This window comes from Emiliania huxleyi (assembly GCF_000372725.1).
Source record: "Emiliania huxleyi CCMP1516 unplaced genomic scaffold EMIHUscaffold_384, whole genome shotgun sequence".
Classification (NCBI taxonomy): Eukaryota; Haptophyta; order Isochrysidales; family Noelaerhabdaceae; genus Emiliania; species Emiliania huxleyi.
Window position 1 is genome coordinate 58791 of NW_005199089.1, and position 22557 is coordinate 81347.

At 65.8% G+C, this 22557-nt stretch overlaps 4 protein-coding genes across 4 annotated transcripts; 3 read left to right on the top strand and 1 right to left on the bottom strand.

The window, feature by feature from the left end:
- Positions 1 to 725: 725 nt before the first annotated feature.
- On the top strand, positions 726 to 3234 carry EMIHUDRAFT_118185 (hypothetical protein; the record flags this gene model as incomplete). Its single annotated transcript, XM_005771459.1, has 5 exons — positions 726 to 1007; positions 1079 to 1330; positions 1418 to 1678; positions 1759 to 1962; positions 2032 to 3234. 5 exons carry the CDS (start codon positions 726 to 728, stop codon positions 3232 to 3234), a joined length of 2202 nt encoding a protein of 733 aa, XP_005771516.1.
- A 2850-nt stretch (positions 3235 to 6084) lies between these two features.
- EMIHUDRAFT_118187 (hypothetical protein) lies at positions 6085 to 9794 on the bottom strand (the record flags this gene model as incomplete). The annotated part of the gene is made up of 6 exons (XM_005771460.1): positions 6085 to 6666; positions 6871 to 6897; positions 7044 to 7211; positions 7547 to 7678; positions 8339 to 8820; positions 9392 to 9794. 6 exons carry the CDS (start codon positions 9792 to 9794, stop codon positions 6085 to 6087), a joined length of 1794 nt encoding a protein of 597 aa, XP_005771517.1.
- A 6815-nt stretch (positions 9795 to 16609) lies between these two features.
- On the top strand, positions 16610 to 17722 carry EMIHUDRAFT_243321 (hypothetical protein; the record flags this gene model as incomplete). Its single annotated transcript, XM_005771461.1, has 2 exons — positions 16610 to 16840; positions 17468 to 17722. 2 exons carry the CDS (start codon positions 16610 to 16612, stop codon positions 17720 to 17722), a joined length of 486 nt encoding a protein of 161 aa, XP_005771518.1.
- A 1329-nt stretch (positions 17723 to 19051) lies between these two features.
- On the top strand, positions 19052 to 20673 carry EMIHUDRAFT_118189 (hypothetical protein; the record flags this gene model as incomplete). The annotated part of the gene is made up of 2 exons (XM_005771462.1): positions 19052 to 19454; positions 20060 to 20673. The coding sequence occupies 2 exons, from the start codon at positions 19052 to 19054 to the stop codon at positions 20671 to 20673; spliced, it is 1017 nt and encodes a 338-aa protein (XP_005771519.1).
- Between the last annotated feature and the right edge of the window lie 1884 nt (positions 20674 to 22557).

Consider the following 22557-nt stretch of genomic DNA (forward strand, 5'->3'; position numbering starts at 1 on the left):
GTCGGCGACATCGTCGCCGCGCCGCCGTCTTCAACTCGATGACCATCGTCGGCCTGACTGGCATCTTTGCCGGGCATCTCGAACAGCAGAGGCTCGCCTGATCGGCGTCACGGCGCTCGTGCAGGCCAGTAGTCGTTCCCGCGCCCCTTCTCTCCCTCTGGCACAGTCCGCCTCCTCCTCGCCACCGGAGCTCCGCTCGCAACCGCCCCACCCGCGGCCCCTTCCGCGCGCCCCGTCAGGCAATGAACGACGCGTCTCCGTGCGTGCCTGACTACTGCGGCCAGGCTATGAACGACGTGTCGCCGTGCGTGCCTGACTACTGCGGCCAGGCTATGAACGACGACGATTCGCCCACCGCCGCTTCGTTGCTGCCACTTCCGGGCCACCGCCGCCGTTGTGCCGCCGACTCCGCCGCGCAATGTGCCGCCGCAGCCTTCACCGCCGCCACCGATGCCTTCGCCGCCCTGCCGTCGACACTGCCGCCGCCGCAGCCCCCCCGCCTCGCCGCCACTCGCCCGACATGAACTTTAGCCCGCTCCCTCGTGACGCCGCCCTCCGCAGGCTCAACGTCCGAGCTTTGTCCCCCGTCACTCTCCTCTCATTTCAGACCCCACACATGCGCATAGCTGTTCGCACTTCCGACCAATGCAGGCGCCTTGCCTCACCCCTCTCACGGGCGGCCCCCATTCTCTCTGCTCTGCAGGACGCGCGCCGAGAGGCGCTACATGGTCGACTTCAATGAGAGCGAGGGCGAGTCGGCTTTCTTGGTTGTGAGATCAACAAAGGGCGTCTGGTTCGACAACCCCCACGTGTTCCATCGGAGCCTCGCAAAGGTGCCAATCAGCTTTTGTTTCGCGCCTGAGGAGGGGGCCCAGGTTCAGACCGAGCTCGGGCCAACGGCTTCGATCAAGGTCGGTGGCTACTTTGCTTCCAGTGCGGATTATGAGGAGTGGTATCAGCGCCGCCGCGCGAGCCTGACGCTGCCGCCTTCGCTCCTCGGAGCTGAGGTGCGCACGCGCACGCCAGGATCGGCGTTGTCCCTGCGGCGTCCCCGTCTTCAAACATTTACGTTGCTCAGGCGTGCGGCGTCAACAACGACGTCGTTGTGAAGGAGGAGGCCGCCACCGACGAGGCCGCCTCCGAGGAGGCCGTCGTCGCCGAGGAGTCCGCCACCAAGGAGGCGACCATCAAGTCCGCCGCCGCCGAGGTGTCCGCCGCCGCGGAGGCAGTCGCCGAGGAGGCGCCCGTCGCCGAAGTGGAGGTCGCCGAGGAGGCTGCCAAGGAGGTCGAGAAGCCGGCCAAGACCGTTTTCAACACGCCCGACCCAGCGGTGAGCGCGCCGCAGCGTTCTCTCCTGGCAATCCTAGCTTTCCACCCACCCGTATTAATCTCTCTCCCGTGTACCCCTACCATGCAGGAGTGGGCCGACCTGTCAATGGTCGTGGAGGACAGCCTTTACGTCTCCAAGCCGGTGTTTCTGACCAGCGTCGAGATCGGGTTGGCGGAGCCGCGCGCTGCGAAGATCATGCAGCGCGTCTCGCGCGGGCTGCTGGCGCGCAAGAAGGTGGCCGTGAAGGAGGAGGCCGCCACCGAGGAGGCCGCCACCGAGGAGGCCGCCGCCAAGTCCGCCGCCGCCAAGTCCGCCGCCGCCGAGGAGACCGCCGCCGAGGAGGCCGCCGTCGCCGAGGAGGCCGCCTCCGAGGAGCGGAGTTTGCGTCTGACACCCACACTGAGCTGACCCGGTCCCGCTTTCGATAGGACGAGGCCGGCTGGATCGCCTCGACCTCACGCAACAACACGGATTGCAAGGGCGAGGTCAAGCCCACGAAGGTCTTCAACAAGTACGACCTGCTCGACGACGTCGAGATCAAGGCGCAGACCGACGACGACAAGGACGAGGACGACGAGAAGGACGACGAGAAGGACGCGGAGGCGGACATAGCGGGTGAAAAGTCCTCGACGGTTTCGCGCCCACTCGCTCTGCACACACACCCGCCGCACCTTTGCTTGACAGCGCGTCTCGCACCGCAGGTGAACAAGCACGACTCGTCTGAGGAGACCAAGCCGACCTCGACGCGCTTCGGCTTCGGCTCTGGCTTCGGCAGCTTCTGCTCGTCAAAGCTGCTGTGCATCTTCTTCACCTTTTTCGTGCTGGGCTGCACTGGCGTTGCTCTCTCTTCGTACGGCTATATGGTTCGACCATGGTCGCTGCTTCGCGCCGCGCCGCTGCTGCTCGTGTCTCAATCCACGGCACACGACCTCAACTGCGGCGCATCTGTTGCCCTCGACGCGAACGCATTGGGCCCACTGGATCCATCATGGCCGGGTGCCAAGTGGCTGCAAATGGTGCATGGCACACCAGACAGGGCATGGAAGAGCTTCTTTGATGCATCAATGCTGCAGCTTGGGTCACTTGATCGCGAAGGCAAGCAGCTTGCCACGATGAGCACTTATGCGTGCTGCTTCAACTACGCGGCCGGAGCGAGCGTGACCGATGGGCTGCTCGTTGAATTTGGGACCTGGGCAGGCGGCTCGATGCGATGCTTCGCAGCCGGGATCCAGCAGACAGGCCACCCGAATCGCGCGATTGGATTCGATGCGTTCAAAGCTGGATTCATCGGGTCCAACGCTGCAAAGCTCCGCGGGACGCGTTGGTGGGATCCGAAGAAAACTGATTATGAGATGAAAGACTTAGACCTGCTGCCAATCTATAATTGGAACGTACAAGACGTCTATCCGACCGTCCGAGCCCAACGCGTCAACTTTCGAGAGCATCGGGAGGTGGATAGCAAACTATCTGGGGCGACAGTCGACGTGTTCATCACCGATGCGGCCAAGAGCGCAGCGCCACTTGCGCAGGACATTGGCGCCGTTGCACCCTACTTGCGTCCGGGCTCCATCCTGGTGTTTGCAGACTTCTTTTTCACAAATACGGTGGACAGTCCTCCAGCTGTCAATCAAGTCCTCTTTGTCTTCGGGCAGCTGGTGTCTTCAGGTATGCTGCGGCTCCTCGGGCTGACGGGGTCCTACGGTTACTTCGTACTGATGCGAGGAGTCTCTCGGGACTCAGTGTCGAGGTTGATGCACCAGTGGGAATTGAAGGCCAAGATCGGGGCAGAGTGCAAGAATGCGACAGTTGCCAGCATCAAGGCGATGAGCTCGCTGCTGCCGGAGACCCCGAAGAGATACTCGGATAAGATCATACCCAAGCTGCGCAGAGCCTGCCGACAGTAGACCATGGAGTCGCTCCATGCAGGGCGACGCAATGACGCAATCTCATAGCAATGTGCAAAGTTCACAGGACACCCGGCCCCGCCCGCAGGCAGCGTGACCTTATGGTGACTCTGCGTCTCCCTCCATGCACCATGGGGCTAGCTCAACTTGCTTTTGGTGTATACTCGAGCGCCGACGGCATAGGGGACGAGACGTCGTAGCGAGACTGAGCGTTCACGATTCCATATCAGATTGCACCGCGAGCGTGGGTTTCGTTTTTACGTACCACACTGTTACTCTGTACGTACCCACTTACGTTTTAGCAGGGCCAACCCAGAACAAACATCCGGGCAACTCAGAATCAAAGTCGGGCGTCCTGCGACACTCGAGAGCCGGCGGGATGGCCGTAGGGCGCAGCCGACTTTGATAAGCAAGGCGAGGCGCGCGATACCCGATACTCGACCCGACGATGCCCGGTTCCGGTTGCTGAAGGCGCATGTGCTGTTGCTGGATGCCCCAAATCCCTGCCGCTGAGACGTGAGAGGGTGCGAACTGATGGACTGACCGCCTCCACTCTCAGTGTGTTCACAGAACAGCAAAAACAGGCACAACGCGGCCTCCCCCTAACACACACGCTGAGAGCGGCGCAGCCGGGCAGCAATTTACGTATCATGCACGGAGCGGAAAGGAGGGAGCTTCCCAATGGTGCCTACTTCTCGACGACGGCGTACATCTCGTACGTGACGTTCTCCCAGGGCGTTTCCTTGACGCAACCCTCCCAGAAGTCGCTGGAGAGGTATTTCTCAATCTCCTCGGTGCTCTGGAAGAAGTAGCAACCGCCCCCGCGGTTCTTCTCGCCCCAACGGGCCGCGAGGAAGTGCTTGACGATGAGGCCGTCGTGCTGAGCAAACATGTTGCCGACGTTCGCGGACATCTCCTCGCTCTCGAGCATGCCGCGGAAGTTGGGCGGGTCCAGCTTGACGGTGCCGTTGATGATGAGCACGGCCTTCACGGAGGAGAGCTTGCGCCCGGACGCCTCGAGGACCTTCTCGGAGCCGGGAAGCACGTCGTAGCTGCGGTGGCCGTCAACCTCGGCGCCCTCCATAAGCTTCTCGTCCGAAAAGCCGAAGAGGACGCAGGCTTCAGTCGCAGGCTTGGTGCCCATCGAAGGTGTGGCAGTGAGGGTCTTACCCTCGAGGGTCAGCATGGAGGTTGCGCCGTCGGGTCGCTCAGTGCCGGCGGGGGCAAGCTGAAGGAAGGAGGCGAGAGACATCGTGCAGTCCTCCCGCCGGGGTAGATCGAGTTCTCCGACGACGAGAAGGCGCCGCGCGTCCAGCAGGCCTAACTCTCGTCTATCAGCGCGCCGCCTAACTCTCGCCCGAGGTTCGCCGACGTGGCGTTTTTTTTGAGCTAAGCCTTCGATGTTTTGTTTTTTAGGGGTAGACACCTCACTAGACCCCACATACGGTCTCGTCCGTGCCTCGCAGGCCGGTGAGATTGCTAGAGGTGGAGCAAGCTGCTCTAGCCTCGCATGTCACTTCCTGTCGTCTGTTGTGTCGTTGTGCCCTTGTTTGTTCTCTTGGCACCTTGGAGTGCTGGGGGGGGCGACAGGGAGGATGTGGCCCTGAGTTATGTGTACGCCGACTCAGGGTGTGTGGCAGCCAGCTGGCTGTGTGTCTTGTGAGCCTGTTTTGTGTCTGTGTGTCGCTCGTGCGTGTCGTCATCATCTGTCCAGCGTCCACCCATACCGCGTTGGTGTCCAGTCCGAGCCTGGCTGTTCTTCACCTTTCTACCTACCTACCTACCTAGGGGTCTCAAGGGCACTTGGAATGGACAGCCGATGAGCTCAGGATCCTGCTGGTGCTCCACAGAATGTCCACTACGAAGTCAAGGTGCCTAGCGCCCTCACAAAGACGAGGCAGGCTGGGCAGGGCTCGGCGGCACACGCACGGCGGATGCTGTGCGTCACTGGGCCACAAATTTGGTTTCGGCGGCACCCTCGACCAAACCTTGCTCAAGGTTCTTGGGTGCAGAGCGCGGCCACAAGTCACAGGGCCCGCTCGTCCATGCGACCGGCAAAGGCTGGGTCAAAGAGCACAAGCGACAAGGGACAGCACTACGACGCGCTCCATCCATGTCAAGAACGGAATAGTCAAGATTTGTCTCGTCGAAAGCCAGGCGGCATTGCGCCGCCGACCAAGAGAATCATCTTCAACTTCGCCAAAGAGGTTGGCAGCCCGAGCGCCGTCGACCGCACCGACTACGGCACAGCCTCGAGCAGCGCCCGGGGGCGCTTCGTCGCCCAGCACCACTCGCAACAGCTTTCGCGCGCCGCCGTCTGTGGCGACGCGCAGAACATCAACAACGCTGCTCGCAACATGCGTGTCGCGCACTCATTCATGACCGGTCTCAATGTCCCACCCCCCTGCGCGCGGGCCTTCTAGGACATACGAAAAAGGTGATTTTCTCATTGTGGTAGCTGATTGCTACAAGGTAGGAGGTCTCGCTCGTTCCTTACACCACGTCGATCATGTGCTCCGCCGCGACGCTCTCCAACCGGGCGCAACCGCCACCGGGTACCCGCAACTCGTACGTCCCGCGGGTGGGGCTGCCTACTTGCTGCGACACCCACGCCGCATATCGGCCCACATATCGCTGTCTTGCCGCGTCCGTTGCCCGCGGCCATCCTCGCTTCGGTGCATAAGAATCAGCAAAGGCTGCTGCGAGCCCCCACAGAATGGCGCTCGGTGTCTTGACGGCGCTTCAATCGCCGGCTGTCTGGGCGGCGGCACTCGGTGTCTATTGCGGTGTGTACCTGCTGCTGCTAAAGAAGAAGCTGCCGCGCACTTGGTGGCTGCCGCTCACCAAATGCTACTTCTGGCCGATGATTGGACCGACGCTCGCCGTGCCGACGACGCCGACAGCCTCATTGCACGCCCGCAGCGCCGCCGGCGTGGGCAACGACTTGTCGACGCCGAGCGTGTCGCAAACGGCGCGCACCTTGTCGGCGAACGTGGGCGGCAGCACGGCCGCAGCCGGGGCGGCGGCCTGCTCCCCACCCTCCTCCGCCGCCTCCTCCTCCTCCTCCTCCTCGTCCTGGTCGCGCATCTCTGCGTAAGTCGAGCGCGCGCCGAGCGCGGACTTGCCGCGACCCGCCTCCGCCTCTGCCCCGGCCGCCCCCTCCGCCTCCGGGGCGGCCGGAGCTGGAGACGCCTCGCCCGGCGTCTCGGGGTGGCGGGACCACGGGAACCAGCCGCGCCGCGGCCTTGGCGGCGTCGCGGCCGGTGCCGGTGCGGCCGCCGCTGCCTCGGCCGCAAGCCTCTCCGCCTCCGCCTCCTCGGCCGCGACTCGCGCCGCCTCCTCGGCCGCTAAGCGCTCCGCCTCTGCCTTCGCCGCGGCGGCCCGCGCCGCCTCGGCGGCCGCCCTGCGCGCCGCCTCCGCCTCCGCGTCCGCCTGCAGCCGCGCGAGAGGGGGTATCCGCGGGTCGGGCGGGGGGGGGGGGGGGCTCCCTCCTGGATGATGGCTCTAGCTCTTCCCTCCATAAGAGAAGGCCACTTCGAATGTGCACAGACGTGGTCAATGAGAGGGGGGGGTCTAGAGACTGAGGGGGTTTGGAGGTTCTTCTGTCTGTCTGTCCGCCTGCAGCCGCGCGCCCACCCGCAAGACGCGGTTCTGGTTCGGCACCTAGGTGCTGCATACACCAACATCAGGGCGGGAATGCGAGGGAAGCGACTACAGTGAATACGGCTGAATACGGCCGAGTACAGCTGAACACGTGTCCTCTCGAGCGCTACTAGGAATACAAGAATACCGCCTCTAGCGTTCGGCACCGGCTTGACGACGTGCTGCTTCTTCCCGAACCAAGACTTGCGCGACGGGGGGCCCTCGACGCGCCCCCACACCGTCTGGTGCAGCTCCGTCGCCGCCCCCTCGCTGCGCACCAGCATCTCCTTTGGCAGCTGCACCGGCGCCAGCAGCGCGAACTCCGCGTCGTGAGCCTAAGGTGCAGAATACGCCAACCTCGGGGCGAGAAGACGGTTCGTGCGGAGTATATGGCCATGCATACGGCGGTGTGCAGAGTACTAGTGGTGCATATACCAACGTCGGGGCGGCCTACGTGCTGAATACGCCAACCTCGGGGCGGGAATACGGCACTGCGCAGTGTCATCAGAGCACCGCGTGAATACGAGCGACAGGAGTACAAGCGATGCGGTTGCAGTACACGACGGAATACAGCCGAAGCCGTGTCCTCTCGAGCGCAAGTTGGAGTACAAGCATGCGTCTGCCGCTTCTAGTCGTCGTGAGCCGCTCTGCGCTTGGCCGCCTCTGCGACCGCCTTCTCTTCGCCCTCGACGCTGCCGGCGCAGCCCTCCGCCTCCTCGCGCGCGTCGCCGAGGCTTGAGCGGGAGCTCTCCACAGCGTGGTACGACTGCCGCAGCGGCCGGACCGCGCCGACAAGCGTCTCCTTTGTTCGCGGCGTCAGGCTGGCGTCCTCCGCCTCCTCGTCAATGCCGGCCGGCGACGGCGCGCGGTCGCCTAGGGACATGTCTCGGACGTGTCATGGACGTGTCGCGGACATGCCGGCCGGCGACGGCGCGCGGTCGCCAAGGCTCATCCGTAGGCTGCCCCGGTCGCCCGGGTCGCCGCAACTCGAGCGGAGGCTGTGCCGCGCGCGGGCGAGCCGCTCTGCCTTGCGCTCCCCCCCGGTGGGGCCGGCAATGCACCCGTTTGGAGCCGCGCTGATGCGTCTCGCGACGCCGGCGAGTTCGTCGTCCGCCTGCGTCGTGGAGCCGAGGTGAGGGCGGGAGTGCGGTCTCGCGCCGCGTATTCAGAGCAGCTCGTGTGAAGACGAGGGATGCGACCACAGTGCATACCGCGGAAGAGGGTCGGATGCAGCGGAGTGCGCGCCCCTCGAGCGCTAGGCGGGGTGCAAGAGTCCGTCTTCCGCTTCTAGGGCGGGAGATATGGGGAGATATGGGGAGATATGGGGAGATATGGGGAGATATGGGGAGATATGGGGAGATATGGGGAGATATGGGGAGATATGGGGAGACAGTCCGCTTCTAGGCGTGTCGTCCTCCTCCGCCGCGTCCGTCGAGGCGTTGGACGCTGGCGCGGAGCCCACCGACTCGGAGGACGAGCCGACCGCGTCCAGCATGCCTGCGAGGGCGTTCGCCGCCGCCGGAGAAGAGACGCCGCTTTCCACCTCCGCACCCTGCCCGCCCGCCTCCGTGTCCGCCGCCGCCGCCTCCCCCGCCGCCGCCGCCTCCCCCGCCGCCGCCGCCTCCCCCGCCGCCGCCTCCTCCTCCTCCTCCTCCTCCGCCGCCGCCGCCGCCGCCATTTCCCCCGCTTCCGCCTCCCCCTCCGCTTCCGCCGCGCCATCGGCTGCCGACGCCTCCGCAGCAGCCCCCGCCTCCTCCTCCTCCTCCTCCTCCTCCTCCGCCGCTGCCGCCACCGCCGCCTCCGCCGCCTCCGCCGCCTCCGCCGCCTCCGCCGCCTCCGCCGCCGCCTCCGCCTCCGCCGCCGCTGGCGCTGCCGCCGCCTCAGGCGCCACCGCCTCGTCGGACGCGTCGTCTGCTGCCACTCCATCGCCAGGGTCTCCCCCGCCTGGGCCTTCCTCCCTGGAGGCCGGGTCCGCCTGGCTCTTTCTAGCCGCGATCACCTCCGAGGCAAGAGCCGCTGCGCCGCCGGACGCGACCGCGTCGCCGATGATCTCGAGCATCGCATCCTAGGCGGGTGGGTACGTGGGCCTCTCCACACGCACAACGTGGTGGGGAAGGGGCCAGGCAGCCCCTCGCATCTCCACACCCGGACACGGGCAGGAGCCGGCACGGCACACTCAAAGTGCAAGGCCCGGCGCACGTGGTCAGGGGCGGGAGTACGGTCTTGTGCAGAGTAGTCAGAGCACCGCGTGAATGCGAGGGGTACGAATACATGAATGCAGCTGAAGGCTGACTACGCGACCTCTCGAGCGCTAGTTGGGAGACAATAATATCCGTATTCCCCTTCTTGGCGTCGCGGCCTTCCCGGCGCGGCCTTCCGCCTTCATCGCAGCTAGCCGCGCCTAACGCCCAACCGGAGGAGTGTTAGGCCGAGGCCTCGGGGGTCCGAGGGACGCGTCCAAGCGGTCGGCGCGCCTTCATCTCCGCCTTCTTTTGCGCCGCCGCCGAGCTCGCACCGTCGTCGGGCGCCGCCGGGCCGCCCTCACCCGCCGCCGCCGCCTCCGCAGGCGGCTCGGCGGGAGGCTCGGCAGCCTTGGACTCGTCGATCGTGTCCTCTGGAGCCGGAGCGGGAGCGGGGTCTTCGGCTCCCGCAGCAGCCTCCTCCGCTGAAGGAGGAGCCGGCGGATCTTCAGCGGGCTCGGCCGCTGCTGGTGCATCCTCCTTTGCCGCCGCCGCTGCCTTCTCCGCCTTGATGCGCGCCAGCCGCTCTTTGGGAGTCTCCTTCTTTGCCTCGGCCGCCGCAGGTTCCACTGCCGGCGCTGGCTTCGCCTCGGCCGCCGGAGGCTCCGCTGCCGGCGCGGGAGCAGGCTCCTCGGCTTGGGCGGCGGCGGCGGCCGCCGCAGCCTTCTCGGCCTTCATCCGAGCTAATCGCTCCTTGACCGACTCTGGCATCGTTTCGTGCTTTGTGCTGTTGTCCTCTGCAGTCTGGTCAGCTTCTGCGGTGTCGGCGGGTCGGCGGCTACCGACAAGTGCTCGCAATGGACGGTGTGCGGAGAGAATAAAAAGTCTGATTTTACAAAAAACTCCCGCGCACGACACTAGGCACAGGACTGGCGCGCACTGGCACTAACACAGGTACACCGAATAAAAAGAATTTTACCAAGCAACTCCCTCGCACGACACTAGGCACGGGACTGGCGCGCACAATAAAAATAATTTCGACCGACAAAAAGAGAAACGGAGAATTCTCACAAGAAAAAATGCCACACGCCCTCTTTCAACACAAGGCACGGGACTGGCGCGCACTGACTGGCACTCTCTAACACAGGTTCACCACGGGAGCCGCCAAGCGACTCCTGCGAGGACGGCGAGGCACTTAGCTCCGTGCACTCGACCGCCCTCGCTCGCCGCAGGATGACCCGAGGTGGCCCGAGATTAGGCGAGAACACCAAGCTCGTCGGGAAGGACCCGGTGGGCAGGGACGGCGGCTGCTGCTCGTGGCGACTCGCTACATCGCGGAGGGCCGAGGGCGAGGCCCTGCTCACGGGACTACACGCGCGCGCCGCGCCTGCCCGGCGACACGAGCGAAGGCCCGCTGCGGCTGCTCTTGCAGTTTGGCCTGCCGCCGGCTGCTTGGGTCCAGCCGGATGAGTAGAGCAGGGGGGGGGGGGGGCGGGTTGGCGCGAGAGAGACGTAAACAGCAACTCCGCGACGACCGAGCACGGAGCCACCCTCCCTCGGAGTGTCGGTTTCTTTTGTTTCTCTTCTTGTTTGCTCCTATATTGTTAGGATGCAGGGCGGTGGTCGTGCCATCGGCGCGGCTTCGAACACACACACACCACGCCGCAACCGTCGCCGGCGCGCGACACGTTCCCGTCGGCTGGACTGTCCTCGTCGAGTGCGTGTCGCAAAGGCGAGACGCACTCAGGGACAGTGCCGACGAGACGCGGCTCGAAGGGCGACTCCCGCGAAGGCACGTCTGGCACCCGTGGCGCGGGGCTCGTCTTCGAAAAAGTCGGGTATGGCTCTACCCGCAACTCTCTCGCTGACATGCGCGCCCCGTCGAGCGTACGGCGGGCGCGCTGCGGTCGCACGCCTCCCCAAGTCATATGCCACGGCGTGAGGCCTACAATCAGCACACGCGCTTCTGCTCGCAATCACCCAATGAAAATTGTCATCACCCGTGAGTGCGAGATAGCGGGTTAGCGGCTGGCCGCTAGCCTGTGAGGAGGGCCGGCGTCCATAGACACCTCACACGACCCCACACACAGTGTTGTCCGGCCTTGCGGGGCCGGCGAGATTGCTAGAGGCGGAGCAGCCTGCTCTAGTCTCACACGTTGCCCCTGTCGCCTGTCTGTGTTTGTGTGCTGTTGTTTGAACCCTTGGCACCGTGTGTGCTGGGGGGGGCGACAGGGGGGGACGTGGCCCTGAGACGGGACCTCCGGACTCTAGGACGACGCCACGGGACTCTAGGAGAGAGAGTGTGTGAAGGGAGTCTGGGCGGGGCTTTGGCCCGACGCCCCCCCCCTCGACGAGTCGACGTACGGCTCTAGTCGAGCAACCGTAACTCGCTTCGTCAATCTCTTCGGACCTTTGATGTGAGTCAGGTCGGAGTCCATCGGCGGAGTCGTCGACATTGTGGTCGACGGCGTGTGCGAGCCGATAGCGCAGGAGAGAGAGAAAGTCGAGAAAGACTCTCTCGGCAGAGTGGTCGACATCGTAGTCGACGGCGTGCGAACCAATTGCATGGCAGTCGTGTGGATGATGGTGAGCTGGTGCAAACTTCGTGCGGTCATGGCGCGTTGTGCGTGGGACCTCTCCAGAAAAACAAAATTTGTTTGGTATTGCTAAAAATTCTCTCTCTCTCTCTCCCTCTCCAGTGGTGGCGTAGGAGGAGGCGCGCGCGCTCGGTGAAGCGTGGTGGGTTTGCATGGTGCTTGCTGGTACATCCACTTGGTTGCTGTGAAGAATTGAGTCCGGTCGTTGTCGTGGTTGTGAAAAAAATAGAAAAAAAAAATCGTCGTGTCGACGCAAAAGAAAAATGTTGATGGTTCGCTGAACCCGGCAACCCGGCATAGCGAACCAATTGCTGCTGGCGATGGCGTAGGCGCTGTCGGCGAGAGCGAAGACGGCGCGAACCAGGCTGCGCAATTGGCTCGCTGAACCCGGCAACCCGGCATAGCGAACCAATTGCTGGCGATGGCGTAGGCGCTGTCGGCGAAAGAGAAGACGGCGCGAGCGGCTCTCAACGGAGCCGCCAGGGACAGAGTCGCTGGCACGAATTGGGGTGCTGCTGACAGGAGGCGAGGGGGTGCAGACGGAGACACCGAGGGAAACGCCGCTGTCGACGGAGAGGCCTGGAAGGCTAGGCGAAGCGGCGTGGCGGCGGCCACCGCTGCTACGAGAAGGTGGGAGGGCATAAGGGTGGCTCCCGATGCGGACGTCGCCGATGAAGAGGCGGATAACAGAGTTGCTGTCAACGGGACGTGAGGCGGCGCAGATAGGGCCATCGAGGGAGTTACCGCCGGTGACGAAGAGACCAGGGAGGCGAGGCGAGGCGCAGCCGCGGCGGGCGATGGTCGGATCCAGTCTGGATCCAGCTCCAGCTTCCCCCCCTTCGCTGTAGTCGAGTAGCGCTGCAGGATGCGGACTGGGTGCAGCGGGTAAAGGCGCTGGCGGCGCGGTGAGTTCGCAGGAGCTCCTCGGCGCGTGCTCGGGTGCTGGAGGTCGGTGGCTGGAGCCAACCGGACCGTGTCCGTTGCGCAGGGGAAAGAGTGAATCGCAAGCGGTGTGCGAGAGAAAGGCGGGGATGAAGATTGCGAGCATTTAGCCGGTGAGGTGGATAGCGTGTTGGGGGTTCCAAAGGGCTGTTCGCGTGAACAGACGACGCTGCCACGTTCGGCCGGGGCGTCCTGGGCGGGCAAAAACGCCCGCCCCGGCGGCACTGGTTGGGTAGTAGTCTAAGTTCTGAGCCTCGAGGCTGGACGGGTCTAAGTGTGGCTAGCCACGCTGGAGTGCTTGCGCGGTCTAAGATCAGCGGGAGCCTCTTACATCGGCTAAGTCGGCCGTGGCACGGCCTGGGGCCAGGAGGCTCCCACCGTGATCAACGATACGGCGCAGCCCCCAAATTTTCTTCGCCTGCGGCGGGCGATCGATCCTCTTCATGCTTAGCAATCGCCGCTTCAGCATCCTCCTCTTTCGACTTTCGTTGCTGCTCCTTCATTCTTGAGCGACGTCTAGCCAAACAGTTCTCACATGACACGAAGCTCCTCAAGCTTAATCAAATGCGTGACGGTGAAGGCGTGAAGCCTGTGTGTGCTGGTCCTCTTTGAACGATCCGCGCGTGAGGTAGCATAGGGCCTTGTTGGCAGCAGCCAGCTTGTTGCTCTGCTTCGTTGCGATGAGCTGATTGGGATCGCAGAAGTGCATGCCAAGCACCGCCACGATCTTGAAGCAGAACACATCGCAACCGCATCGTCCGCACTGCCATCGGCATGCCGCGCCCGCCGCTTCGCCGCAGCCGCCTTAAGGCACGCATAGCGGCAGCACATGGTGGGGGGGGTACTTGAGCAGGCGTTGCGCGCCGCAAGTAGCGCACTGGCCCTGGGAGAAGGCGATATGGCGTCGTGCGCGGCATACGTTGGTCGGGACGCGTCCATGGGCGGACACCGGGGTGACGACACGCCTCAGGACACGAGATCCGGGAAGGGCATGGTGTCACGCGGGCCCTGTCTGCAGCAGCAGTGCTAACTAGAACGACAAAATTCCGGATGGACCGGAGAGTGTCTACATTCTCGAGGCACCGTTCTCGCCCTCGCTGAAAAGCTGGCTGGTGGTCGCGCGCAGCGCGTCAGCGCCACTCCGACTGGTTGGGCACCTCGGCTGGGTCCATCGGCAAGAGGCCCGCGCCGTCGGGGAGCCCCGCGAGCGCATGGGCGGCCGGCGCGAGCGGAGGACGACGGGCCGAGATCGGCTGGTTTGGCACGAAAAACACAAGGCGCCAAGGGGGGGGGTGGAGCCTCGGTACCCTAGAAGACTGGCTGGCGGCATCGGATCCGTCCGGGACCGCAGCTCGCACCTAGGCTCGCACCCGCTCTTGGCCTCTTCCGACGAGGGGGAGGGGGCCGGCTCTGACACCTTTGACCTACCTTGGGAGCTAAGAAACCACGGCGTGGGGTGGGTGAGGGGTGTGGAAAGGCTTAGAAACGGCGGCGTGCCGCGAAATCCTGTTTTCTTAATGCCCGCAACCCACTGTAAGCGACTCCTGCGAGGACGGCGAGGCACTTGGCTCCGTGCACTCGACCGCCCTCGCTCGCCGCAGGCAAGCTCATTCAGACGCGTCGCTCGAGCGGCGCGAGAGCCTCTGCCACTCCTGCGCCGCTCGCCAGAGCGCCGCCTGCGGCAGAGCATCATCGCTGGACGCCACCGCTGCTGCAGCATCGCTGGAGGCGGCGGAGGCGGCGGTGGCGTCCGCCTCGCCAACCAGGTCCGTCCAGTACTGCTTGTCGAGCCACGCGGGCCGTGGCAGCGCCCACTCACGCACCAAAATCCGCTCGACCGCTCGAAGCGACTGCTCCGCCCAGCAGCACGGCTTGCCTTGGTAGCCGGTCCACGTGAAGTCGTTGTTGGCGAGGTGGATGCGCCTATAAAAAAGACCTCCAAGGCGTGTCTTTTTAGAGTCGGTCGAAGTCGGCGAAGCTGGACGCGCCGGCGCGAGTTCGGCGTCGCCACCGCGTCGACGTACTGTCGCGGCGTGACTCCGCGCAGGCAAGGCTCGGCTGGGCAGGCGCCAGGCCTGGAGGTCTGTACGTGCATCATCGACGAGGTAGGCGACGGCAGCAGCGCGAGCTTGTCGGTGGTCCAGATGCCAAGCACGACCTCTCTCGGCGGAGGCTCGGCGGACGCGTTGTAACCTAGAAGGTTCGGAGAAGGTTCAGGGAACCTTCTCCCGCCGGAGAGGGGGGCGGTCGCGTGGCAGCCTCGCGCAGCGAAGGCGGCGCGGTGGTAGTCCATCAGTCGAGTGTGGAGGGGGAGGAGGAGGGCGGGGTCGGTGGTGACGGTCAGCGGCTCGCCCGCGAGGTCCCGGACAAATGGCAAATACCACTTGACCTGCGGGTGTTCGAGCGTGAAGGTGTAGACCGCCTCGAGCGCCGCTGGCCCGGGGGGCTCTTTGCCTCTCCGACGGATCGGTCCGTCGTGATATCGCCCCACCAGTGGCGGGTCGGCGTCGACCGACGCGAAGGTGCCCTCTGCAAGGCCGAGCTTGCTGACCCACCACGGATGGTCGTAGATGGCGTACACCTTGACATCCTCGTGCGCCTCGGCGACAGGGCCCGCCTGGCAGGGCGTGCAGTTGGTCAGGATGGTCGTCGCCAGTTTCGCCCGCACGCTCGGGCCCCTGTCGAACACGACGGACGCCGGGTCGAGCCGCTCTACCGCCTGGCGAGGCAGGTTGAGGAGGACGGCTGAAGCGCGGACCACGCCGCCGCCTCCTGCAAAGTGGAGCAGCGAGGCGCCGCCCTCCGCGAGGGCGTCGCCGCCTCCGTCGTAGATGCCCGTGAGCTCGTGCCGGTAAAAGACCCGCACGCCGCGGCCGAGCGCCTCGCGCAGCATGGCCCGGACGGGTGTGGCGTAGCCTGCGTTGTGGCCGTCGGCGTCGACGATGCGGTAGAGGGTGGCGTTCATCTCGGCGTCCGGGGAGCAGGAGGGCTCGTAGCAGACGGTTTCAAGCTTGAAATGATTGACGATGAGGTCGGCGGGCAGGTGCATGCTCATGCCGAAGCGATACGCGCCGATGTCGACGGTCAGCCCGTCCACGTCCACCGAGTACGTGCGGCCACCCACCGCCTGACGCGCCTCAAACAGGCAGACCGAAGACGCGTCGGCTACAGCGGCGTCAACCGCGAGCCGCCACGCCGAGTACACGCCAGCCCAGCCACCTCCAACGATGGCCGTCGTGCATTGGATGGGCTCGCTTGCATGTGTCCAAGGTGCGGCAAGGAACGAGCTGACGAGGTGGACATGAGCCATAGTTGCCGAGCGACCGCCGGTCTGTGTGAGTTATGGGAGTTGGAGCCAGGTGTGGTGTGGACGCGAGAATAGCTCCGCCGTTCATGGAGGCAACCGATGCGAGTCGACTGGTGTGTGTCGTCGTGGTTTCGTATCAAGAATACTCACTCACCCACCGCCGGTCTGTGCTGAGAATTTAAACAAAATAACTCTCTCTCACAGCAGACAGGCTCGACACAGGTGCGAACTGGCGCGTGCTAGTACTATCACAGGCGCGGTCGAGTGCACGGAGCTAAGTGCCTCGCCGTCCTCGCAGGAGTCGCTTACGTAGGCGGCTACCTGTTAGTGCCAGTGCGCGCCAGTCCCGTGCCTTGTGTTGAAAGAGGGCGTGTGGCAATTTTTTCTTCTGCGAAAATTCGGAGGGGAACCCCCGACGGACGGAGAGGCGTGCATGCAGTCGTTGCGTCGCCTGCGCTGGGGGCTGTGCTTTGCCTCCCCCCTTTCCCCACCCCCTAACAGGTAACTACACCCTTCATCTCTATCTAGAAGTCATCCAAAAAACTTAGGAGTTTTGGCACCTTGAGAAAGGCCATGCGGAATCTTACGGATCCGGAATGCGATTCAGCGTGAAATTCTGCATCTAGACCGATTTTGGCTATCCGATCCACAAGGATTCGGCACTCGCCGACGGAAGTGCTATGCACACTTCGCAGGTTCGTGCAGTGATGTCGCTGGCGCTCGCCGTCGGCGTACACGCGACGTGCAACCCGTATTGTGGGGACAAGACGCAGGGCTGGGATAAAAAGTGCGACTGGGGTGGCTGCTACAGCTGCACCGAGTGCTCCGCCCCTGCGCCGGTGTGCAAGCCGTTTTGTGAGGACAAGACGCAGGCCTGGGATGACAAGTGCACCTGGACTGGCTGCACCGGCTGCACCGAGTGCATCGTCCCTGAGCCGGTGTGCAAGCCGTTTTGTGAGGACAAGACGCAGGGCTGGACTGACAAGTGCACCTGGACTGGCTGCACCGGCTGCACCGAGTGCTCCGCCCCTGCGCCGGCGTGCAAGCCGTTTTGTGAGGACAAGACGCAGGCCTGGGATGACAAGTGCACCTGGACTGGCTGCACCGGCTGCACCGAGTGCCTGGCCCCTTTGCCGTCGGCGCCGCCCCCCACACCGCCGCCTCCGACCGACCCAACCTCACCGTCGGCGCCGCCCCCCACACCGCCGCCTCCGACGCCACCACCGCCCACACCGCCGCCTCCGACGCCACCGTCGGCGCCGCCCCCCACACCGCCGCCTCCGACGCCACCGTCGGCGCCGCCCCCCACACCGCCGCCTCCGACGCCACCACCGCCGAGGCCCCCAGCGATGTGCAAGCCGTTTTGTGAGGACAAGACGCAGAACTGGGGTAACAAGTGCACCTGGGGGGGCTGCAACGGCTGCTCCGAGTGCGGCCCGTCGGCGCCGCCCCCCACACCGCCGCCTCCGACCGACCCAACCTCACCGTCGGCGCCGCCCCCCTCACCGCCGCCTCCGACGCCACCACCGCCGTCGCCCCCAGCGATGTGCAAGCCGTTTTGTGAGGACAAGACGCAGAACTGGGGTGACAAGTGCACCTGGGGGGGCTGCAACGGCTGCTCCGAGTGCGGCATGTGCAAGCCGTTTTGTGAGGACAAGACGCAGAACTGGGGTGACAAGTGCACCTGGGGGGGCTGCAACGGCTGCTCCGAGTGCTCGTCCCCTGCGCCGGTGTGCAAGTCGTTTTGTGAGGACAAGACGCAGGCCTGGGATGACAAGTGCACCTGGACTGGCTGCACCGGCTGCACCGAGTGCAGTTGAGACGGCGCGAGAAGTGTGGAAGGGGTCAGGTTGGTGCAACGGCGAGTGTGCGTGGAGCAACGGAGTTTGCGTGGCGTCGGGAGGTGTCTGATTGTGGCAGTCTAGTCTAGCGTGCGGGGCAGGGCAGGGCGGGGCTGGGCAGGGCGGTGCTGGGCAGGGCGGTGCTGGGCAGGGCGGGGCTGGGCAGGGCGGGGCTGGGCAGGGCGGGGCTGGGCAGGGCGGTGCTGGGCAGGGCGGGGCGGGGCAGGGCGGGGCTGGGCAGGGCGGTGCTGGGCAGGGCGGGGCTGGGCAGGGCGGGGCTGGGCAGGGCGGTGCTGGGCAGGGCGGTGCTGGGCAGGGCGGGGCTGGGCAGGGCAGGGCGGGGCGGGCAGGGGCAGGGCAGGGCGGGGCGGGCAGGGGCAGGGCAGGGCGGGGCGGGCAGGGGCAGGGCAGGGTGGTGCAGGGCAGGGATGGGCGGGCAGGGGTAGGGCAGGGCGGTGCTGGGCAGGGCGGGGCTGGGAAGGTCGGTGCGGGGCGGGCAGGGGCAGGGCAGGGTGGTGCAAGGCAGCGCAAGGCAGGGGCGGTGCTGGGCGGTGGTCAGAGTGCAGTGTTTGTGCGGCGCGGGCGCCTTGAGCTACTGTCCTAAAAAAAACTGTTCAGTTTTCAAAAAGGGAGCTACCTGCTCCGGCGACACTAGGGACTCGGGCCTGATCCCGCACAAAACATCTCCACACTCTCTCCTCTCCTATGACACGACTCTCCGACCTTGGGCTAGATTCCCACATTTCACCACAAGCGCCAAACTGCTTCGCCGCGCGCTGCTTACAGCGTCAAGTGCGGCCCTTAGCTGAGTAGAACTCGAAGTGGGCGTCGAGGCGGCCTATAGTAGAGTGTGAGCCCGCGCGCTGCAATCCTCGCAGGAGTCGCTTGGCGGCTCCCGTGGTGAACCTGTGTTAGTGCCAGTCAGTGCGCGCCAGTCCCGTGCCTTGTGTTGAAAGAGGGCGTGTGGCATTTTTTCTTGTGAGAATTCTCCGTTTCTCTTTTTGTCGGGCGAAATTATTTTTATTGTGCGCGCCAGTCCCGTGCCTAGTGTCGTGCGAGGGAGTTGCTTTGTAAAATTCTTTTTATTCGGTGTACCTGTGTTAGTGCCAGTGCGCGCCAGTCCTGTGCCTAGTGTCGTGCGAGGGAGTTTTGGAAATCGTTTTCTTTTTATTCTCTCGACACCGTCCATTGCGAGCACTTGTCGGTAGCCGCCGACCCGCCGACACCGCAGAAGCTGACCAGACTGCAGAGGACAACAGCACAAAGCACGAAACGATGCCAGAGTCGGTCAAGGAGCGATTAGCTCGGATGAAGGCCGAGAAGGCTGCGGCGGCCGCCGCCGCCGCCCAAGCCGAGGAGCCTGCTCCCGCGCCGGCAGCGGAGCCTCCGGCGGCCGAGGCGAAGCCAGCGCCGGCAGTGGAACCTGCGGCGGCCGAGGCAAAGAAGGAGACTCCCAAAGAGCGGCTGGCGCGCATCAAGGCGGAGAAGGCAGCGGCGGCGGCAAAGGAGGATGCACCAGCAGCGGCCGAGCCCGCTGAAGATCCGCCGGCTCCTCCTTCAGCGGAGGAGGCTGCTGCGGGAGCCGAAGACCCCGCTCCCGCTCCGGCTCCAGAGGACACGATCGACGAGTCCAAGGCTGCCGAGCCTCCCGCCGAGCCGCCTGCGGAGGCGGCGGCGGCGGGTGAGGGCGGCCCGGCGGCGCCCGACGACGGTGCGAGCTCGGCGGCGGCGCAAAAGAAGGCGGAGATGAAGGCGCGCCGACCGCTTGGACGCGTCCCTCGGACCCCCGAGGCCTCGGCCTAACACTCCTCCGGTTGGGCGTTAGGCGCGGCTAGCTGCGATGAAGGCGGAAGGCCGCGCCGGGAAGGCCGCGACGCCAAGAAGGGGAATACGGATATTCTTGTCTCCCAACTAGCGCTCGAGAGGTCGCGTAGTCAGCCTTCAGCTGCATTCATGTATTCGTACCCCTCGCATTCACGCGGTGCTCTGACTACTCTGCACAAGACCGTACTCCCGCCCCTGACCACGTGCGCCGGGCCTTGCACTTTGATGTGTGCCGTGCCGGCTCCTGCCCGTGTCCGGGTGTGGAGATGCGAGGGGCTGCCTGGCCCCTTCCCCACCACGTTGTGCGTGTGGAGAGGCCCACGTACCCACCCGCCTAGGATGCGATGCTCGAGATCATCGGCGACGCGGTCGCGTCCGGCGGCGCAGCGGCTCTTGCCTCGGAGGTGATCGCGGCTAGAAAGAGCCAGGCGGACACGGCCTCCAGGGAGGAAGGCCCAGGCGGGGGAGACCCTGGCGATGGAGTGGCAGCAGACGACGCGTCCGACGAGGCGGTGGCGCCTGAGGCGGCGGCAGCGCCAGCGGCGGCGGAGGCGGAGGCGGCGGCGGAGGCGGCGGAGGCGGCGGAGGCGGCGGAGGCGGCGGAGGCGGCGGTGGCGGCCGACGGCGGTGGAGCGGAGGAGGAGGAGGAGGAGGAGGAGGAGGAGGCGGGGGCTGCTGCGGAGGCGTCGGCAGCCGATGGCGCGGCGGAAGCGGAGGGGGAGGCGGAAGCGGCGGAAGCGGCGGCGGCGGCGGCGGCGGAGGAGGAGGAGGAGGAGGAGGCGGCGGCGGCGGAGGCGGCGGCGGCGGGGGAGGCGGCGGCGGCGGGGGAGGCGGCGGCGGCGGACACGGAGGCGGGCGGGCAGGGTGCGGAGGTGGAAAGCGGCGTCTCTTCTCCGGCGGCGGCGAACGCCCTCGCAGGCATGCTGGACGCGGTCGGCTCGTCCTCCGAGTCGGTGGGCTCCGCGCCAGCGTCCAACGCCTCGACGGACGCGGCGGAGGAGGACGACACGCCTAGAAGCGGACTGTCTCCCCATATCTCCCCATATCTCCCCATATCTCCCCATATCTCCCCATATCTCCCCATATCTCCCCATAGCTCCCCATAGCTCCCCATATCTCCCGCCCTAGAAGCGGAAGACGGACTCTTGCACCCCGCCTAGCGCTCGAGGGGCGCGCACTCCGCTGCATCCGATCCTCTTCCGCGGTATGCACTGTGGTCGCATCCCTCGTCTTCACACGAGCTGCTCTGAATACGCGGCGCGAGACCGCACTCCCGCCCTCACCTCGGCTCCACGACGCAGGCGGACGACGAACTCGCCGGCGTCGCGAGACGCATCAGCGCGGCTCCAAACGGGTGCATTGCCGGCCCCACCGGGGGGGAGCGCAAGGCAGAGCGGCTCGCCCGCGCGCGGCACAGCCTCCGCTCGAGTTGCGGCGACCCGGGCGACCGGGGCAGCCTACGGATGAGCCTTGGCGACCGCGCGCCGTCGCCGGCCGGCATGTCCGCGACACGTCCATGACACGTCCGAGACATGTCCCTAGGCGACCGCGCGCCGTCGCCGGCCGGCATTGACGAGGAGGCGGAGGACGCCAGCCTGACGCCGCGAACAAAGGAGACGCTTGTCGGCGCGGTCCGGCCGCTGCGGCAGTCGTACCACGCTGTGGAGAGCTCCCGCTCAAGCCTCGGCGACGCGCGCGAGGAGGCGGAGGGAAGCGCCGGCAGCGTCGAGGGCGAAGAGAAGGCGGTCGCAGAGGCGGCCAAGCGCAGAGCGGCTCACGACGACTAGAAGCGGAAGACGCATGCTTGTACTCCAACTGGCGCTCGAGAGGACACGGCTTCGGCTGTATTCCGTCGTGTACTGCAACCGCATCGCTTGTACTCCTGTCGCTCGTATTCACGCGGTGCTCTGATGACACCGCACAGCACCGCACTCTCGCCCCCGAGGGTGGCGTATTCGTAGCACGTAGGACGGTGGCCGACGTTGGTATATGCACCACTAGTACTCTGCACACCGCCGTACTCCTGGCCATGTACTCCGCACGAACCGTCTTCTCGCCCCGAGGTTGGCGTATTCTGCACCTTAGGCTCACGACGCGGAGTTCGCGCTGCTGGCGCCGGTGCAGCTGCCAAAGGAGATGCTGGTGCGCAGCGAGGGGGCGGCGACGGAGCTGCACCAGACGGTGTGGGGGCGCGTCGAGGCCCCCCCGTCGCGCAAGTCTTGGTTCGGGAAGAAGCAGCACGTCGTCAAGCCGGTGCCGAACGCTAGAGGCGGTATTCTTGTACTCCAACTAGCGCTCGAGAGGACACGTGTTCAGCTGTACTCGGCCGTATTCAGCCGTATTCACTGTAGTCGCTTCCCTCGTATTCCCGCCCTGATGTTGGTGTATGCAGCACCTAGGTGCCGAACCAGAACCGCGTCTTGCGGGTGGGCGCGCGGCTGCAGGCGGACAGACAGACAGAAGAACCTCCAAACCCCCTCAGTCTCTAGACCCCCCCCTTTCATTGACCCCGTTGGTGCACATTCGAAGGGGCCTTTTTTTATGGGGGGAAGAGCTAGAGCCTTCTTCCCGGGGGGGGCCCCCCCCCCCCCCCCCCCGCCCGACCCGCGGATACCCCCTCTCGCGCGGCTGCAGGCGGACGCGGAGGCGGAGGCGGCGCGCAGGGCGGCCGCCGAGGCGGCGCGGGCCGCCGCGGCGAAGGCAGAGGCGGAGCGCTTAGCGGCCGAGGAGGCGGCGCGAGTCGCGGCCGAGGAGGCGGAGGCAGAGAGGCTTGCGGCCGAGGCAGCGGCGGCCGCACCGGCGCCGGCCGCGACGCCGCCAAGGCCGCGGCGCGGCTGGTTCCCGTGGTCCCGCCACCCGGAGACGCCGGGCGAGGCGTCTCCAGCTCCGGCCGCCCCGGAGGCGGAGGGGGCGGCCGGGGCAGAGGCGGAGGCGGGTCGCGGCAAGTCCGCGCTCGGCGCGCGCTCGACTTACGCAGAGATGCGCGACCA